Below are 19,883 nucleotides of genomic sequence, written 5' to 3'. Positions count from 1 at the left end.
AAAGCTAGAGATATAATTAAGGCTACTCATGTTTGGCACTTTAATATATTACTTTTTAAATATAGAAATTCCAAGTTTAAAAATGTGTAAAAAGATTGAAACATGACAGAAAAAAAGTCCTTCTGGATGTCCATAAATACTACAATTCCTTCCTGGAGAAGGAAATTAGATAGGAATTTCTAAAATTTTTTGAGAATCTATATTCATTTTTATAGTCTTGAGAAAAATGTATTTTAAATTTTTTGTGCTAAAATGAATATATTTTGCAGTTTCATTTTTTATCAATATGATTTGATAATAACTGTATTAGTATATTTCCCATTTCTTTACACTGCTATGTAAGTTTCACAATCTGAATAAATCACAATTTGTGAATCCTCCTATTTATGAACATTTGGTTGATTCTACTTTTTCAGTCTGTCCTCTATAAGAAATATCTTTGAGGAAAAGATAAACAGTGAGAGATAGAGAGGAAATAGACTACTTGTGTCTAGGATATGCTTGAGTTAAGCACAGATCAATGCATTGAACATTTAGTGTTATAACTAACACTGAAATAGTAACCAAAGAAACTTAAAATATTTCCATTTTCCAAGGTTTATACGTAATTGAACTTTCAACACATGGATATAGGATAAAAAGTCCACAACATCTCAACTTGCCAAACTCCTACACCACAGTATTTATATAATAAAAAAATAAAAGATAAACATATTTTTCCAGTTGAGGACTATATTTATTGTTTATACTTAACCCTGAAAATTATTTTTAGCAGTTTCTAATGTTAAAACCTCTATGAAAAGACAAAGCACAGCCAAAAGAAAACTTAGAGCAGAGAATCTATATATACTTTTATCTTTAGGTATGAGAAAGGCACTTCAATTAAGACCCAAGATCTCTGTCACCCAAGGCAAAAAGGAATGATACCATTTTCAATTTATGACAAAAGGAAGTCTCTCAGTTCAACAGGAGAGTCTTCCTGGATTCATTTCGGAGAGGATTTCATTTCACTCAAACAGAAGAATGAATAATAGATAATGTCTTTAACTTTAGTGTAACAAGAGAACTCTTCATAGGGACTTATCACACACCTTTGCAATCTCACCTTTTCATAGGTAAGAAGCACAGATATCAAGCAATCATTTGGAGAAGGTAGCACTGTAGGATGGTAATACAGATGTAACCTAATTAGAAATAAAACTTCCACCGTCAGGGAAATGGGCATTTCCACGTTGCTTTACCTTATTTTCAGAAACAAAATGATGTATCAGGAGGCTTTTATCAAGAACATGAGTGTGTGCATGAGTGCTAAGTCGCTTCAGTCATGTCTGACTCTTTTGCAACCGTATGGACTGTAGCCTCACGCTCCTCTGTCTATGGAATTTTCCAGACAAAAATACTGGAGTGGGTTCCCATGCCCTCCTCCAGGGGATCTTTCCAGCCTAGGATTGAACCTGCATCTTTTATGTCTCCTGCATTGGCAGGTGGATTCTTTACCACAACTGCCACCTGGGAAGCCCGATAAAGAACATGCTAACCACAAATTCCTGGTTAAATTAGTGAATGAAAGAGCACAGGAAGTCTGTGTCTGAGTAACAATTGAGGATTTCAGAGCCAGAGGACAAGTAACAGATTTTAATCTGACCTGAAATTACCTTTAAACTATGCAATTTTTCTCTGTATAAAAGAATTTTAAATCTGCTTACACAAGCTTTAAGCACACTAAATATAAGGAACTTTTTAAAAGTTGGATGTTAAAACTAAGTTTTGTGTCAAAAAGATACTATCCGTTATATTAGAAAATGACACTGTTTTAAATTGGCATATAAAAAAGTATGTGGGACACAGAAAAAAGTATTTTTCTCAGCTGAAACTCTTTTTAAAGAATTCTCATTATCATGCTTTAAAGTTCTTTGATGTAACTAGATATCAACTGATTCAACGGCAAAGTTAATCAAAATCAATATGAATAAAACCATCCGTTGGCTTAAGGAGGAAAGATACACACTTAAGATCTAAATCCAAACTCAAGAGTCATATTGATCCTCCCCCCTCCTCACTGTAACCTTCTTGTGAATAAAAGGAGAACATTTGGGTGTAAACAAGCCTTATTCTATCATTAGCTTTTCACTGCACGCAAAAGGGAAAACATTCTCACATGACATCACAGTATAGCAGTTGGTTCCCACTGATGCACATGCAAAGTGACTCCAATAAAATGTGATACGGACAGACACATGGCTGGGGAAGAAGAAAGTGACTATCCTTTACTTGGTCGTGATTCTATTTACGTCCCCGCTTGGAATCAGGCCTGTTTCCCATGGTAGGAGTCACAAACACCATGAGACTGCAAAACCCATGAGGTCACGATTTGCCCTGATCAAGGCCACCGCTAACAGCAAAGGCAGCACCGAATTCATCAACTCAGCCCTCCTCATATACCACCTCTGTCTTTGAGCAAGGCAATCCAACCCACCCGTTTGTTGTCGTTCAGTCGCTCAGTCGTATCCGACTCTTTGTGACCCCATGAACCGCAGCACAACAGGCTTCCCTGTCCTTCAACATCTCCCCTTCCCTGCTCAAACTCATGTCCGTAGAGTCGATGCCACCCAACCCTCTCATCCTCTGTCGTCCCCTTCGCCTCCTGCCTTCAATCTTTCCCAGCATCAGGGTCTTTTCCAATGAGTCATCTCTTTGCATCAGGTGACTAAAGTATTGGAGCTTCACTTCACCATCAGTCCTTCCAGTGAATATTCGGGACTGATTTCTTTTAGGATGGACTGGTTTGATCTCCTTGCTGTCTAAGGGACTCAAGAGTCTTCTCCAACACCACAGTTTAAAAGCATCAATTCTTCGGCACTCAGCTTTCTTTATGGTCCAACACTCACATTCAAACATGACTACTGGAAAAACCATAGCTTTGACTACATGGACCTTTGTTGACAAAGTAACATCTCTGCTTTATAATATGCTGTCTAGGTTTGTTACAGCTTTTCTTCCAAGGAGCAAGCGTCCAGCCATTTCTGAATCCAAAACCCTGCACTGAACTTTGAAAAAATCAGAAAACCTTGCTGTACCCAGCAAGTCTGTCAACTCTCTCCTTAAAATGTAAGCTGTCTTTACAAACTATTATACACTAATTGTATGAATGCTGTTCAGTTTACAAAAATTAGTTTAAAAAAGAAAAAAATGTATTTTTTATCTTTTACATATTTTGACAAACACACAGCTCTAATTTGTAATGTACTTTTAAATATTTAATTTTTTAATATATTTTAATATTTTAATATTATTTTTATTATTTAATTATTATTTATTATATATTATATATTATATATTAATATTTATATATTAATATATATTATATATATTATATTATATGTAATGACAATTAAATATTATTTAATATTTAATATTTTAATATTTTTAATATAAATATTTAAATATTTAACTTAAGAAAGTGACAGTCTGACTCTCTGCAACCCCATGGACCACAGCTCACCAGGCTTCTCTATCAGTGGAATTCTCCAGGCAAGAATACTAGAATTAGTAGCCATTCCCTTCTCCAGGGAATCTTTCCAACCCAGGGACCAAACCTAGGTCTGCTGAAATGCAGGCAGATTCTTTACGGCCTGAGCCACCAAAAAAGCCCACCAACTCAGTGGACATGAGCTTAAGCCAACTCGAGATAGTGAAGGACAGGGAAGGCTGGTACGCTGCAGTCTATGGGCTTGTAAAGAGTTAGACATGACTTAGCAACTAAACAACATCTTAGGAAAATAAGATCACAGTGTACTAGATAAAGATTGGGGCTCTAGAGGCAGATGAAGTGAGTTTAAATTCTGGCTCTGGCTCAGAGTGGCTATTAAACTTTGGATAAGTTACATAACTTCTCTCCAGTTTCCTAATCTGTAAAGAGTGAATAAAAAAGATACATATCTCAGCAGCTGTTGTGAAATAATCAGCAAAAAGCAGTAAGAACAGTGACAAGTACATAGAAGCTGCTTATGAAATAACATTATATTTTAGCTTTATTTTAATGTATATGCTTTTTAACCACTTGTGTTTTAAACTTGACAAAAAGTATAGGAAATATTCTCCATTGTAAAAATTTATTCTTCTCCGTAATTCAGAGTGGTTCTTTATCTTATGAATATTCCATAATTAACTTAACCAATCTGCCACTGGAAAAGAATATTCTGTAATTAGCTTCACCAATCTTCCAGCTTCTTTCCATTGGAAAAGTCTTCCCTGATGTTGGGAAAGATTGAGGGCAGAAGAAGGGGGAGGCAGATGAAGTGGTTGGATGGCATCATGGACTCAATGGGCATGAGTTTGATCAAACCCCGGCAGACAGTGAAGGACTGGGAAGCCTGGCGTGCTGCAGTCCATGGGGTCATAAAGAGTCCAATGAGACTGAGCAACTGAACAAAAACAAATGTAAAGTTGCAACTAAGATTGTTTCCAATTTTTAACAGCTACAGACACATAGATAGTTTTATACATAGATATACTTATATTTCCATGATGTATTCCCCCAAAAAAAATTTTAGGTGGAATTATTGATTAACAGGGTACACCTATTTTTACAGTTTCAGCAAGTACTGCCAACTTGCTCTCCTAAAATACTGTTAACTTCTACTCTCCTGGCTCCAGTGAGTGAGCCTGTCCACTTCCTTGCAACTTTGCCAACCACAGGCATTTTTATCTAATATACAGCAATTTCATAGGAATAAAATGGCCTCAGGTTGTTTTAATATGTGCTTTTTTATAACTAATGAAACTGAACATTTTCTGTCATATGTTTATTAACAGTGGGCCATGGTAGGACCATGAAACCAGAGAGACTTCAATTCAATTCCCATTTCTGGCATTTAGCATCTGTGTGACTGTGGCTAATTACTGTATTTCTCCAAGCCCCAGTTACCTCTCTAAAATAGATATCTAGTACATAAATGCATAAAGATATGACTATTAAATTGTAATCCAAAGTCTCCTCTAAGAGGCTTGTATAGGTCATGCTCCTGCCAATGGCATTGGAGAGAGTCCTTTTGCTACACTTAATCATCACTGTTCTTGAAAAACCTTGACTATATTTGTTAATCTGATGGTTTAAACTAATTTAGTAATTTAACCTACTAAAACAAGGGTGATGAGGTGACAGTTTACACTTTAAGTGCTTACCGTGTGCTACTGAGTACTCTTTTTACATTTACTGAACTATTTGAATCCTCACCACAGATCTCCACTGCAAGTACAGTGATAATTATCATCATTTCATGGAGGATGAGAGAGAGCCAGAGACGTTAAGTAAGGTGTCAAAAGTCACACAGCCAGTTTGGGGAGAAGTTCAGTTCAGTTCAGTTGCTCAGTCGTGTCCAACTCTTTGTGACCCCATGAATCACAGCACACCAGGCCTCCCTGTCCATCACCAACTCCCGGAGTTCACCCAGACTCACGTCCATCGAGTCAGTGATGCCATCCAGCCATCTCATCTTTTGTCGTCCCCTTCTCCTCCTGCCCCCATTCCCTCCCAGCATCAGAGTCTTTTCCAATGAGTCGACTCTTCGCATGAGGTGGCCAAAATCCTGGAGTTTCAGCTTTAGCATCAGTCCTTCCAATGAACACCCAGGGCTGATCTCCTTTAGAATGGACTGGTTGGATTTCCTTGCAGTCCAAGGGATTCTCAAGAGTCTTCTCCACCACCACAGTTCAAAAGCATCAATTCTTCAGTGCTCAGCTTTCTTCACAGTCCAACTCTCACATTCATACATGACCACAGGAAAAACCATAGCCTTGACTAGATGGACCTTTGTTGGCCAAGTAATATCTCTGCTTTTGAATATGCTATCTAGGTTGGTCATAACTTTCCTTCCAAGGAGTAAGTGTCTTTTAATTTCACGGCTGCAGTCACCATCTGCAGTGATTTTGGAGCCCAAAAAAATAAAGTCTGACACTGTTTCCACTGTTTCCCCATCTATTTCCCATGAAGTGATGGGACCAGATGCCATGATCTTAGTTTTCTAAATGTTGAGCTTTAAGCCAACTTTTTCACTCTCCACTTTCACTTTCATCAAGAGGCTTTTGAGTTCCTCTTCACTTTCTGCCATAAGGGTGGTGTCATCTGCATATCTGAGGTTATTGATATTTCTCCCAGCAATCTTGATTCCAGCTTGTGTTTCTTCCAGTCCAGCGTTTCTCATGATGTACTCTGCATAGAAGTTAAATAAGCAGGGTGACAATATACAGCCTTGACATACTCCTTTTCCTATTTGGAACCAGTCTGTTGTTCCATGTCTAGTTCTAACTGTTGCTTCCTGACCTGCATACAAATTTCTCAAGAGGCAGATCAGGTGGTCTGGTAGTCCCATCTCTTGAAGAATTTTCCACAGTTTATTGTGATCCACACAGTCAAAGGCTTTGGCATAGTCAATAAAGCAGAAATAGATGTTTTTCTGGAACTCTCTTGCTTTTTCCATGATCCAGCAGATGTTGGCAATTTGATCTCTGGTTCCTCTGCCTTTTCTAAAACCAGCTTGAACATCTGGAAGTTCACGGTTCACATATTGCTGAAGCCTGGCTTGGAGAATATTTTGAGCATTACTTTACTAGCACAATGAGTGCAATTGTGCAATTAAGAATTCTTTGGCATTGCCTTTCTTTGGGATTGGAATGAAAACTGACCTTTTCCAGTCCTGTGGCCACTGCTGAGTTGTCCAAATTTGCTGGCATATTGAGTGCAGCACTTTCACAGCATCATCTTTCAGGATTTGAAACAGCTCAATTGGAATTCCATCACCTCCATTAGCTTTGTTCGTAGTGATGCTTTCTAAGGCCCACTTGACTTCACATTCCAGGATGTCTGGCTCTAGGTCAGTGATCACACCATCGTGATGATCTGGGTCATGAAGCTCTTTTTTGTACAGGTCTTCTGTGTATTCTTGCCACCTCTTCTTAATATCTTCTGCTTCTGTTAGGTCCATACCATTTCTGTCCTTTATCAAGCCCATCTTTGCATGAAATGTTCCCTTGGTATCTCTAATTTTCTTGAAGAGATCTCTAGTCTTTCCCATTTTGTTGTTTTCCTCTATTTCTTTGCATTGATCATTGAGGAAGGCTTTCTTATCTCTCCTTGCTATTCTTTGGAACTCTGCATTCAGATGCTTATAATCTTTCCATTGCTCCTTTGCTTTTTGCTTTTCTCTTCTTTTCACAGCTATTTGTAAGTCCTCCCCAGACAGCCATTTTGCTTTTTTGCATTTCTTTTCCATGGGGATGGTCTTGATCCCTGTCTCCTGTACAATGTCACGAACCTCCATCCATAGTTCATCAGGCACTCTGTCTATCAGATCTAGTCCCTTAAATCTATTTCTCACTTCCACTGTATAATCATAACGGATTTGATTTAGGTCATACCTGAATGGTCTAGTGGTTTTCCCCACTTTCTTCAATTTAAGTCTGAATTTGGCAATAAGGAGTTCATGATCTGAGCCACAGTCAGCTCCCAGTCTTGTTTTTGTTGACTGTATACAGCTTCTCCATCTTTGGCTGCAAAGAATATAGTCAATCTGATTTCTGTGTGGACCATCTGGTGATGTCCATGTGTAGAGTCTTCTCCCGTGTTGTTGGAAGAGGGTGTTTGTATGACCAGTGCGTTCTCTTGGCAAAACTCTATTCTATGGGGAGAAGACTGGGTGTCAACCCAGGTGCTCTGGCTTCCTCTTCTGCAGTCTTAACAACCATGACAGTGGCTGAATAAAGCATGAGCCATTCATATGCTTATTAGCTATTCAGATTTCTGCCTCTTTGATTTAAACTTTTTGCTAGATTGAATTGTCTTTTGCTTGCTGATTAAAAAGAAACTTTATATTATCGCTGTCATCTATTTGTTTTTATGCTGCAAGATTTTTTTTTTTAACCAACCTATCCTATGGCTTCTAATCTTCAAAGGAAATTTTTGCTTTCATTGTGACATCTTAAATTTAGTTCTCATTCCTGTTTTTCAGTTTGCTTGTAGAGCACTTTCCACTATTTTAATAGTTTTGTTTATGGAGTTTCTTTCAAGTGTTTGACCTTTAATTCCTCTTGAAATAGTTACTGTGTTTCGTGTAACTTGCTGATGTATTTTGCCCTGATGAATAAGCAACCAATTCACCCCACTAATATAGTGACCATTTAGTTTATCCTCTCAATGAGTTCACGTTTCAAGCTTTTTATATATTAAATGGTTCTCAACTAATTAGCTATTTAAATGATTATTTAGTGTTTTCATGTCCTTCAGTACAGTTCTAGAACTTCCTCACATAGTTTTTAAGCATTATAATAGTTTTTGTTTCTTGCTGTTACACTCTTTGGTGGTTTTATTTATTTTCTTTTTTTAGGTTTGTAAATGTTTTCTACTGGGTATGGCCACTGGTTTTCATTCTCTCAATTTTGATGTTTTTTACACATTACTGACTTTGTAAATTCCAATATATTGTCCAATTTATAGATATTCTAAGATAACTAGTACTTGGAAATAATGTATTTCCTTCATTAAAATATCATTTATTTTTCTTATGCTTTTGCATTGGCTGGATCTTATATTAAAGGTTTCATTTTAATAGTCAGTTCTTAAGTATATAAGCAATCCTAGCAGTAGAAACTATCATTATCTTCATTTTAAAAATGAAGAACTAGCAGGGCTTGCCCGGTGGTCCAGTGGTTAAGACTCGGAGCTTCCACCAGGGGGCAGGGGTTCCACCCCTGTTTGGGGAAGTTCCCTATGCTGTATGGCAGCCAAGGGAAAAAAAAAAAGTCAGATTATAATTTAATACAATTATAATTTTCTACTGCTTTTCATCATGAGCTTTACATATCTATATAACCATTTTTTAAAAAATCTCTTAAAAAGTTGAACAGAAGCAAAATCTATGGCAGGATGGCTCATTGTCCTGGATTGTTTCAATTCTGACTTGTACCTGAACACATGTATACGCTTTGAACAATTCACCACCATTAATATATTGATTTTAGAATATGAATTTTAAGGGAGCCAAGAGTTACCCAATATATTCACCCTTATTAAAAGATACATTGAATTCAGAACAGGTTCTTTATTTAATAGGCTGAGATGCACTTAGCACATTACCAATTTGAGAGAGAGCAAAAGTTGAAGTACTTTGAATACTTAACACTTAGACATTTTAAAATGTAGTCTGCATTTTCTCTGAAAGTTAAGTCAAATTTTAGTTTATAACCTGATTAAAGAAAATGTGAAATCACAAAAATTATGCACTCTAAGAAATACAATTTTTATTTTTAAACATGAGATAAGGTATGGTACTGGAGAAGACTCTTGAAGTCCAAGTCCCTTGGACAATAAGAAGATCAAACCAATCAATCCTAAAGGAAATCAACCCTGAATATTCACTGGGAGGACTGATGCTGAAGCAAAAGCTCCAATACTTTAGTCACCTGATGCAAAGAACTGAGTCATTGGAAAAGACCCTGATACAGGGAAAGACTGAAGGCAGGAAGAGAAAGGGATGACAGAGGATGAGATTGTTGGATGGCATCACTGACTCGATGGACATGAGTCTGAGCAAACTCTGGGAGTTGGTGATGGACAGGGAAGCCTGGCATGCTGCAGTCCACGGGGTCACAAAGAGTTAGACACAACTCAGCACATGAACAACAGCAAAGGTATTTTCAGGTACCGTTCCAAATCCTATAGAGATAATAGTGAAGCACCAACAAATCAATTTTTATGATTTTCTCTGATATTAAAAGAGCAGGGAAATAAATCCTTCTCCTAAGAGACACAGAACACAAAATTGGAGGGTTTTCTCTGTGATGCTTATTTCTGGAGTTGCAACCAATTCCTCTAGGAAGTATTCTTCCCCTATATCTTGCTTCACCCTAGAGCCATAACTTTCTTTCTAGCAAACTTCTGATATATCTATTCCAGGTCCATAGCCTTCAAGTAATCCCTGCTCAAAGAATAAGCCCCAAGCTCCCTCCACCCCTCACGAGCTGCATTTTCTTGCCTCCTTGTCCACACTGAGTGCTAGGCACCATCAGCTACAAATTAGCACTTGTCAGGCACTTGCCAGGGCTTCCCTGGTGGCTTAGTTGTAAAAGAATCCACCTGCAAAGCAGAATACCTGGGTTTGATCCCTGGCTCAGGAAGATCCCCTGGAGAAGGAAATGGCAACCCACTCCAGTACTCTTGCCTGGAAAATCCCATGGACAGAGGAGCCTGGTGGGCTACAGTCTATGGGGTCTCAAAGAGTCGGACACAACTGCAACTTAGCAAATAAAACCACCACCATCATGGCGCCTGCATCTTAGCAAATAAACCACCACCACCATGGCGTCTGCAATCTAACAGAAGGATTAAATCATGTGCAGCTGCTGGTGGTTTTCAACACCCCTGGAAGGAGTTCAGGGTGGAGAACAGAAATGAGGCACTCTGTACTCAGGGAAAAATTGGCAGAACAGGTCTTCAGATAGTGAGAAATTTCCAGGAGCTGATTTTATGAGCCTAATTCTTGCAGCTCCTCCTATCTAGAAAAGCACTAAAGTCTGTCACAGTGATGACTGCTCCTCGAAACTATCAGAAACCTCTGCAAAAATATTGCATTTGATTGCATGAACTCTCCCTTCACCAAAATCACATATATACTGACTGTCCCCCTACCTCTTTGGAGCACTTTATCAGGGCTGTCTGAAATGCTGTCTCCCAGGCTATGGTCCTCATTTTGCTCCCAAATAAAACTTAACTTGCAACTCTCACAAAAAAAGGACATCAAGGCAGTACATTGTCACCTTGCTTATTTAACTTATATGCAGAGTACATCATGTGAAATTCTGGGCTAGATGAATCACAAGCTGGAATCAAGATTGCTGGGAAAAATATCAACAATCTCAGATATGCAGATGATATCACTTTAATGGCAGAATGTGAAGAGGAACTTAAGAGCCTCTTGATGAAAGTGAAAGAGGAAAGTGAAAAAGCTGGCTTAAAACTCAACGTCCAAAAAACTAAGATTATGACATCCAGTCCTATCACTTCATGGCAAATAGGAGGGAAAAATAAGGAAACGGTGTCAGATTTCATTTTCTTGGTCTCCAAATAATGTGGACAGCAACCGCAGCCACAAAATTAAAAGATGCTTGCTCCTTGGAAGAAGAGCTATGTCAAACCTAGACTGTGTTTTAATAAGCATCACTTTGCTGACAAAGGTCCAAATATTCAAAGCTATGGTTTTTCCAGTAATCATGTATGGATGTGACAGTGGGACCATAAAGAAGGCCGAGTGCTGAAAAACTGACGCTTTAAAACTGTGGTGCTGGAAGAAGACTCTTGAGAGTCCCCTGGACTGCAAAGAAATCAAACCAGTCCATCCTAAAGGATATCAACTCTGAATGTTCATTGGAAAGACTGATGCTGAAGCTGAATCTCCAGTACTTTGACCACCTGACGTGAAAAGCTGACTCACTGGAAAAGACCCTGACGCTGGGAAAGACTGAAGGCAGCAGGAGAAGAGGGCAACAGAGATGGTTGGATGGCATCACCGACTCAATGGACATGAGTTTGAGCAAACTCAGGGAGATAGTGATGGACAGAGAAGCCTGCCATGCTGCAGTTCACGGGGTCACAAAGAGTGGGACATGACTTAGCGACTGAAGAACAACAACTCACATCGTGAATTCTTTTTTTAAGTCAGCAGCACCAAGGCTGCTCTTTGCTTCCAGACTGCAGCCTCTCCTTTGGCCCTCTCTTTCTCTGGTCAGGTTCTGCTTGGAATGGCCTTCATTCTACCTCATCCAGCTGTCCCTATCAACACTCTACTCCTTCTTGGCCAGCCCAGACACCCTGCTTCCTGAAGTCATCCCAAAGTTAAATTCAGCCCTTTCACCATGCATTTTCCTGTTCTCTTTATATGGCACCTAACATTTCAGGTCTTTAATGTTTGCCTCATGGACATTACCCACAACATCCAAGTCTTTAACTCTGTGTCCCACCTGAATACCCGCCCTCTACCTCCATTGTGCTGAGCCTAGTGGTTGCACAAAACAGATATTGGTTATTGCTTTTGGCACAATATTTACTTAACAGCTACTCATTATAGCAGCATATCCTCCTCTTAGGATGGCTCCTAGATGAGATTTCTTAATTCACACCTAGCCTTACTACTTCCCAGCTACAGGAGTCTTTCCTTGCCTCAGTCTCCTCATTTGTAAATGGGTGTAATAATAAAGCATGCCTCATTAGATTGTCACAGAATTAGCAATATGCCATATGGTAAGTGCACAGCACAGTGCTATCTAGGTAAGCTTTGCTCACAGAAATTAAATAAAGAAAAAACCTAGAGCTAAATACATACATTTTAAAACACACCCTCTAAACCACAAGTTAGAATTCTTTTAAAATAATTATAAACACTGAAAACTATCAAAATGAATACTATAAATTAAAAAATAAAATGAGCAATGAAATAAAATTTGCTGATTACAGATACTGAGGGTCATGGCCTTGCTTTCTACTGCATTTATACTTTCACTTTAGGTAGGGGATCAATTGATTTGGAGAAGGTATGTTGCAGGTGTATCAGGAAGAGCCACACAGATCCTGTATAAAGTATGATCACTTCCCAACCTATTGGTCAAAGCACTGGAAATAAATCTGAACTGAAACACCACTGAACAGTGGTGGCTGAAATGTCTTATTCAGCTCAACGTCTCTGGGCCCCTGAAGTCCCTAAGGGGAAAGCGGCTTGGGCCACCACGCAGATCTGGGCATTTTTCTCCACATGCTACATTTGTATAGAAACATGCAGTATAAACCAAATGAAGTACTCCCCAGCTAGAAACCTCCCAGTAGTTTTGTTACCACTAAAGAAGAGCCAGAGTTCTTCTACCTCTACAGCTTCGGGGTCTCACAAGGTCTTCTCACACGCCACCCTATCCCCCATCCTTTCCTATCCCACATCTGCTGTTCCCTACTCCATTCTATCTACACTGTCCACTCTGCTATTTTTGGAATCTGACAGCCAACGCCTGGCCTGGAGCCTTTGAACTTGAAGATTTCCTGCCTGAAATCTCCCCACATATCCCCTTCCTCACCTACTGAAACTCTCTCCAATGTTCCCTGTCCAGTGATGCCCTCCCCGCCCAGATCACAGAGAACTGCATCCCTTCCCCACACACATCCTCTACAAGGCTCCTCCCCCTGCTTAATTTTCTGCTTAATTTTCTACATAGCACTTTTCACCAGCTAAGTGCATGAAAGTTTTAGTTGCACAGTGGTGTCTGACTCTTTGCAACCCCATGCATTGTAGCCCACCAGGCTCCTCTGACCATGGGATTTTCCAGCCAAGAATACTGGAGTGGGTAGCCATGCCCATTTCCAGGGGATACGCCTGACCCTGGGATCACACCTAGGTCTGTCTCCTGCACTGCAGGCAGATTTCTTACTGTCTGAGCCACCAGGGTAGCCCCTAACCTACTGTCTAGCGCTTTTGTTGATGTTGTTCTGGTTTGAATATTGCCTCTTATAATCCAAAGATAAGTGCCAAAAGAGGCGATAGCTTCACTGTGGTCATTGTTAGCACACTACAACCTACAATTCTTGGCACACACTGAACACTTATGATAGATATTTATCAAACAAATGAATACTTACATTGCAGGGCAGCTTATCAACAACCTGAAAAAACTTAAGGGGACTGGGGACTTGCATTCATTGAAATCAAATGAATCACTCTATCGCAGATCACTCTATCTTGTATTTTGAAGGCTATAGTTTGGAAACTATTAATTTACATCAATGGTTCTCCAGTCCATCAGTAGTGATTCTGCCCCAGAACATTTGGGAATGTCTGCACAGACATATTTGTTATCACAATAGTGATGGGTGGATGGGTACAACTGATATCTAGTGGATAGAGATCAGGGATGCTGTTAAACTTCCTACAACGCATAGGCAAGTCTCAGCCAAGAATGATCCATCCAGCAATGTCAGAGGTGCTAAGGTTGAAAAATCCTAAATCTGATTTCTGAAGGGCTTCCTCAATGGTTCAAGCAGTAAAGAGTCTGCCTGTAATGCAGGAGACACAGGAGATACAGGTTCGATCCCTGGGTCTGGAAGATCCCTTGGAGAATCTGAAGTGAGGTGAATGGCAACCCACTCTAGTAGTCTTGCCTGTAAACTCTGATTTAGCCAGAGGTAATTTCTTAGATCTAACTCCACAGCATACAGTGATTGTACATTACAAGGGAAGGAGGAAAGAAAGTTGGGTTAACTTGTTGGTATTCTAGAAAGACAGAATACACAAAATGTTAATAAATGAAACAGAGAGAGTTTAATAAAGATACGAAGTAGTGTTCACCCAGGCTTCCCTGGTGGCTCAACGGTAAAGAATCTGCCTGCAATGCAGGAGACCCAGGAGACGCAGGTTTGATCCCTGGCTCGGGAAGATCCCCTGCAGAAGGAAACAGCAACCCACTCCAGTATTCTTTGTGGAAAATTCCAGGACAGAGGAGCCTGGGGGTCTGTATTCATGGAGTCGCAAAGTGTCGACTGAGTAACTGAACGTGAGCATGAGTGTTCACCCCTCAAGGGATCCAATATGCTACTAAGGATTTACCTATTAAAACAAGAGAGGAAATGTCCAAAACACATTAGAGGAAAAAGGATACTAAATTCTAAAGAAGAGCCCTGCTTTCCTGTACTTTTAGACCTCTTTAAAAATTGTACCCCATGTTCTTATCACATAAAGTCTTCCAGGAATAACTGACAAAGTTGTAATAAAAAAAGGAGGGGAGTCCCAAATCACTGAGTCCTCTCTGAGAGCTGGCATGGCCGGCGGCTGAAGGCTCAGAACAGTTGGCAGCAGCCGGATCTACAAGGGAACAGCTGCTCCACCACACTCTTCAAGTCACATCAGGGATATGAGAATTCGGGGAGAAATTAACCAAGCAATCAAAAAGAAAAGAGATACTGAGAGGTGCAGTGCTCCCCCCTCTGTAAACACCACATGAGCTGGTCTAATCTCAGGGATAAATTACAGACTGCTCTAACACATGCTAAGAGCTGTGGGGAAATAAGTCTTTGGGAAGAAAAAAATAAATCCTTCTTGCCTGATAAAGGTCATAACAATTCTAGCATATACTGTACGAATGGCTGGATGAAAAACTGAAATTCCGTCCTCTGGCTGCTGCTGCTAAGTGGCATCAGTCGTGTCTGACTCTGTGCGACCCCATAGATGGCAGCCCACCAGGCTCCCCCGTCCCTGGGATTCTCCAGGCAAGAATACTGGAGTGGGTTGCCATTTCCTTCTCCAATGCATGAAAGTGAAAAGTGAAAGTGAAGTCGCTCAGTTGTGTCCGACTCTTCGTGACCCCATGGACTGTAGCCCACCAGGCTCCTCCATCCATGGGATTTTCCAAGCAAGACTACTGGAGTGGGGTGCCATTTCCTTCTCCAGGGGATTTTCCCAACCAGGGATCGAATCTGTGTATCTGTGTCTCCTGCATTGCAGGCAGATTCTTTACCACTGAGTTACCTAGGAAGCCTACCTTTTAATGGGACTATCAAAACAGTTATCTTTCTCCAAGAGAGTCTCTCTGCTTTCTTTCACAAATTATTTTTGAAGACTGAAAACAAATAAGACTGCCAAAAAGGCCTACCCAGTGGCTCAGTGGTAAAGAACCTGCCTGCAGTGAGGGAGATGCAAGATCGATCCCTGGCTCGGGAAGATCTACTGGAGGAGGAAATAGCAACCTGTTCCAGTATTCTTGCTGGGAAAATTCCACGGAGAGGAGCTTGGCGGGCTACAGTCCATGGGGTCTCAAAGAGTCAGACACGACTGAGTGACCGAACACACACACACAAAGGCAAACAACTTTTGAGAAAATGGTCTTTAGTAGAATTGAGAACAACTGTGTAATTACCAGCAAGTAATCTTTGAAGAAATGGGCAGGAAGAAGGTAATAAAGAAGAATATGTGTGTTTTTCATTCAATAGAAAATCAGTCATAGATGCGTGTTCCCAAAAACCAAAGTGAAACGTCTATCTCAAGATGGAAAGAGCTGGGGTGGATTGAGAGACTAGTCAAAATATCTCGGTTGGTTAAATCAATATGGAATTGGCACACACAGAGAGAAATTATGTGACTTTACACTGCAAATTACTGAAAGTATTGGAGAAGGATAAGGAATAAAACAGTTGTTTCCTGCTATAGCTGGGGGGAGCGGGTGCATCCCAGGTGGTGCTAGTGGTAAAGAACCCACCTGCTAACACAGGAGACATAAGAGACGCAGGTTCCATCCCTGGCTCGGAAAGGTCCTCTGAAGGAGGGCATGGCAACCTACTCCAGTATTCCTGCCTGGAGAATCCCATGGACAGAGAAGCCTGGTGGGCTACAGTCCATAGCGTGGCACAGGGTCAGACACAGCTAAAGCAACTTAGCACAGCGCAGCACACAGCTTTCCCCCTCCGCAGACTGACAAAGACAACGCAATTCTAGATCACAGAAACTTGTCAAATGCAAAATGATTCACACATTGTGTATTAATGAAGGTAACTTACTGACAGCAAGGGAATGGCAACTTTTCCAAGAAAATCAGGAGGTTTATCTCCATCTTCATCAAACACTGTCACTTCCAAAACATCATGGATATCTTTAATGGGACTGAAACAAGAAACACACCATGAATTAGATACAAAAACACACAAGTGAAGGCTGTTCCATGAAGATCTGAAAACACGTTTTCACTAATTAAGTCTGTATGTCCTCGGAGTATAAAACTACCATTTAATTAAATTCCAAAAATTAAATCAAACTGACTGTATTCCCAAACCTTCCATCAGCGAAGATTCAGGCATCCATATGGAAAAAAAAAGTCAACTTTTTTACTATGACATTTCCATGTATATGTGTACTCAGGGGCAGGACTGTTAAAGAAAAAGAATAAAGAAAGAGAACAGGGGATAGAATAAGGACGACAAAGTGACTTCCAGATGAGAAGAGCAAAAATAAGACTTTCTTTACTTTAATGAATTTCCTTTAAAAAACAAAGGTGGTCAAAATCACTATTTCCCAAGATCCCCTGAAAGCATCCTATTGTTGAAACACAAAATACTAAAAGGCCATGCATATTCACTTGTTTATAAATTTTTCAATGTCGACCAGAGCCAGACATCAGCTATAATGCAAACACGGAGCCATGGTCATTGGCAAGGTGTTGACCAAACAAGAGACTCTTGCAAGCCTGGTTAGCACAGTTAACCTCTTCTCGTAGGTCCCCATAAACGTTCTGCTTGGGAGCCACCAATTCATATTCACAACAAACTATATTATTTTAGCTACAGGCACAGAGAAAGCATTCCTCAGTGTTGTGAGGCTGTGTGGCACCATTTCACCCAGATTCAACACTGGGTGAGCCTCCCTTTGATGGCCAGGTGCCTTGGAATCTAAAGCAACTAGCAAGATATCCAGCTTCCTAAACACCTGAGTCTAAAAAGTGGGCATCACTATAGAGTAGGTCATTCAGATAAGCTGGAACACAAGGGGCCTTGGGGAGTCTTTGAGGAATCACACATAATCTGTATGCTCCAAAAGCCTTTGGCAGAATGCAAGTCCTCTGATTTTAAAATACTGCTGTACGATATAAGCTCCTTGAATTTAAGACACGTCTACATTTGTAATTTCCTTTAACCCAGGAATGAATTAGTCTGGATATATGGAAGCTTTCTTCTACTCACAGATTAATTGAGTCACTAAGAGACCTACTTTACAAATGCCTCCTATAACACTCTCTTGCAGTTCCAAACGGTCTCTTCTATTATTAACACTATACTCTATAAAATGAAAGCATAAAAGGTTTTCAGAAGGAGAAAAACAATAAAATTCCTTCTTTGCCCATAAAAATGGACAGAAAGTTCCACTCAAGAGCCCTAGACTGCCCCATACATATCAGGGATAATTGGTCTCTGAGTTAAAGCTGCTCTTTGATATTCCAGGGGCTAAAGTACTTACAATGTAAAAACTTTGTTCCACTCAGGGTTGAGGTTTTTGTAAATGGTATGTGTCTGAAGTCGGTCATTTCCTAACTCCAACAAGCAAAAGGGATCGCTCTTCCCTGCAAAGAGAAAATGGACAACGGTCAGAAACAAAGGAATCTCCATGGTCAGAGGCAAATGAGTCTCAAAAGTGACAGAGGCAAAATGAACAAAAATCATGCAGTTTTTTTTTTTTTTTTCAATTGCTATTCAATCCTAAAGAAAACCAATCCTGAATATTCATTGGAAGGACTGATGCTGAAGTAAAGCTACAATACTTTGGCCATGTGATGCGCACAGTGGGTCACTGAAAAAGATGCTGATGCTGGGAAAGATTGAGGGCAGGAGAAGAAGGCGGCGACAGAGGACCAGACGGTTGGATAGCATCATCGACCCAATGGACACGAGTTTAAGCAAGCTCCGGGAGACGGTGAAGGACAGGGAAGCCTGGCATGATGCAGTCCATAGAGTTTGAGTCGGACATGACTGAGTGACTAAACAAAAACAATATTATTTAAAAAAAAATTATTTTATATTGGAGTTGATTTATAATGTTGTATTAGTTTCCATATATCACAGTGATTCAGCTATACATATATCTACTCTTTTATAGATTCTTTTCCTATTTAGGTTATTACAGAATATTGAGTCCCCTGTGCTACACAGCAGGTCCTTCCACTCCAGTACCCTTGCCTGGAAAATCCCATGGACAGAGGAGCCTGGTAGGCTGCAGTCCATGGGGTCACTAAGAGTCAGACATGACTGAGCGACTTCACTTTCACCTTTCACTTTCATGCATTGGAGAAGGAAATGGCAACCCACTCCAGTGTTCTTGCCTGGAGAATCCCAGGGACGGGGGAGCCTGGTGGGCTGCCGTCTATGGGGTCGCACAGAGTTGGACACGACTGAAGTGACTTAGCATAGCATAGCATAACAGTGTATATATGTTAATGCTAAATGCCTAATCTATCCCTCCCTTTACCTCAATCCCTTTGGCAACCCTAACTTTGTTTTCTAAGTCTGTGAGTCTGTTTCTGTTTTGTAAATAAGTTCATTTGTACCGTTTCTTAAGATTCCACATATTATAGTAATACAATTGTGCTAGCTGGTAAAGAACAGACTTGTATTTGCCAAGGGGGAAGATGAGAGAAGAACAACGTGGGAGTTTGGGGTTAGCAGATGCAAAGTATTATACACAGGATGGATAAACAAGGTTCCCGTGCAGAGCACAGAGAACTATATTCAATATCCTGTGATAAACCATAATGAGAAAGAGTGTGAAAAAGAGGAGTATGAAACAGCATGAAAAGATGACTATAGGTATAACCATCACTTTGCTGTACAGCAGAAATTAATATGGCATTGTAAATTAACTATACTCCAATAAAAAAAAAAAAAAAAAACTGTGCTTGCTGAAAGATCAAAGGTGAGCCTCTTTTTTTAGCAAGCCCTGTAAACTCTGCATGGGAAAGCCAGGTGTCAGGGAACTTACAGGGCTGGGACTGACATGCACCCCAGACGCGGAGCAACGGCAGCACAGGATTCACAAGAGCAGGTGTCGATGCGGCACGTGACGGGGCCCACGTTTGTGTTTCGTTTGAAAACAGAAGCACATATCTGTTTCCTTTCTAAATTCTCTTTGAGTGAATATAATTACTCATCTACAATTGGAAGTCTATGATAACTGACATGCTTCTACAGGGTGATGAGAAAAATGAGAAAAAGTATAATCACGGCTATTTTGGTGGCTCAACGGTAAACAATCTCCCAATCTCTGGGTTGGGAGGATCCCCTGGAGGAGGAAATGGCAACCCATTCCGGTATTCTTGCCTGG

General features: G+C 40.2%; 1 protein-coding gene across 1 annotated transcript in view; it reads right to left on the bottom strand.

Moving 5' to 3' along the window:
- MCTP2 (multiple C2 and transmembrane domain containing 2) overlaps positions 1–19,883 on the bottom strand; it is a gene marked incomplete in the record, with an annotated part of 246,278 nt that overhangs the window by 94,276 nt on the left and 132,119 nt on the right. The window contains 2 exon segments of the mRNA XM_045163827.1: positions 16,577–16,679; positions 18,027–18,129. Coding sequence (XP_045019762.1) covers positions 16,577–16,679; positions 18,027–18,129 — 206 coding nt within the window.

The sequence above is a fragment of the Bubalus bubalis genome, chromosome 20, assembly GCF_019923935.1.
Source record: "Bubalus bubalis isolate 160015118507 breed Murrah chromosome 20, NDDB_SH_1, whole genome shotgun sequence".
NCBI lineage: Eukaryota > Metazoa > Chordata > Mammalia > Artiodactyla > Bovidae > Bubalus > Bubalus bubalis.
This window is presented reverse-complemented; position numbering and strand designations above follow the sequence as displayed.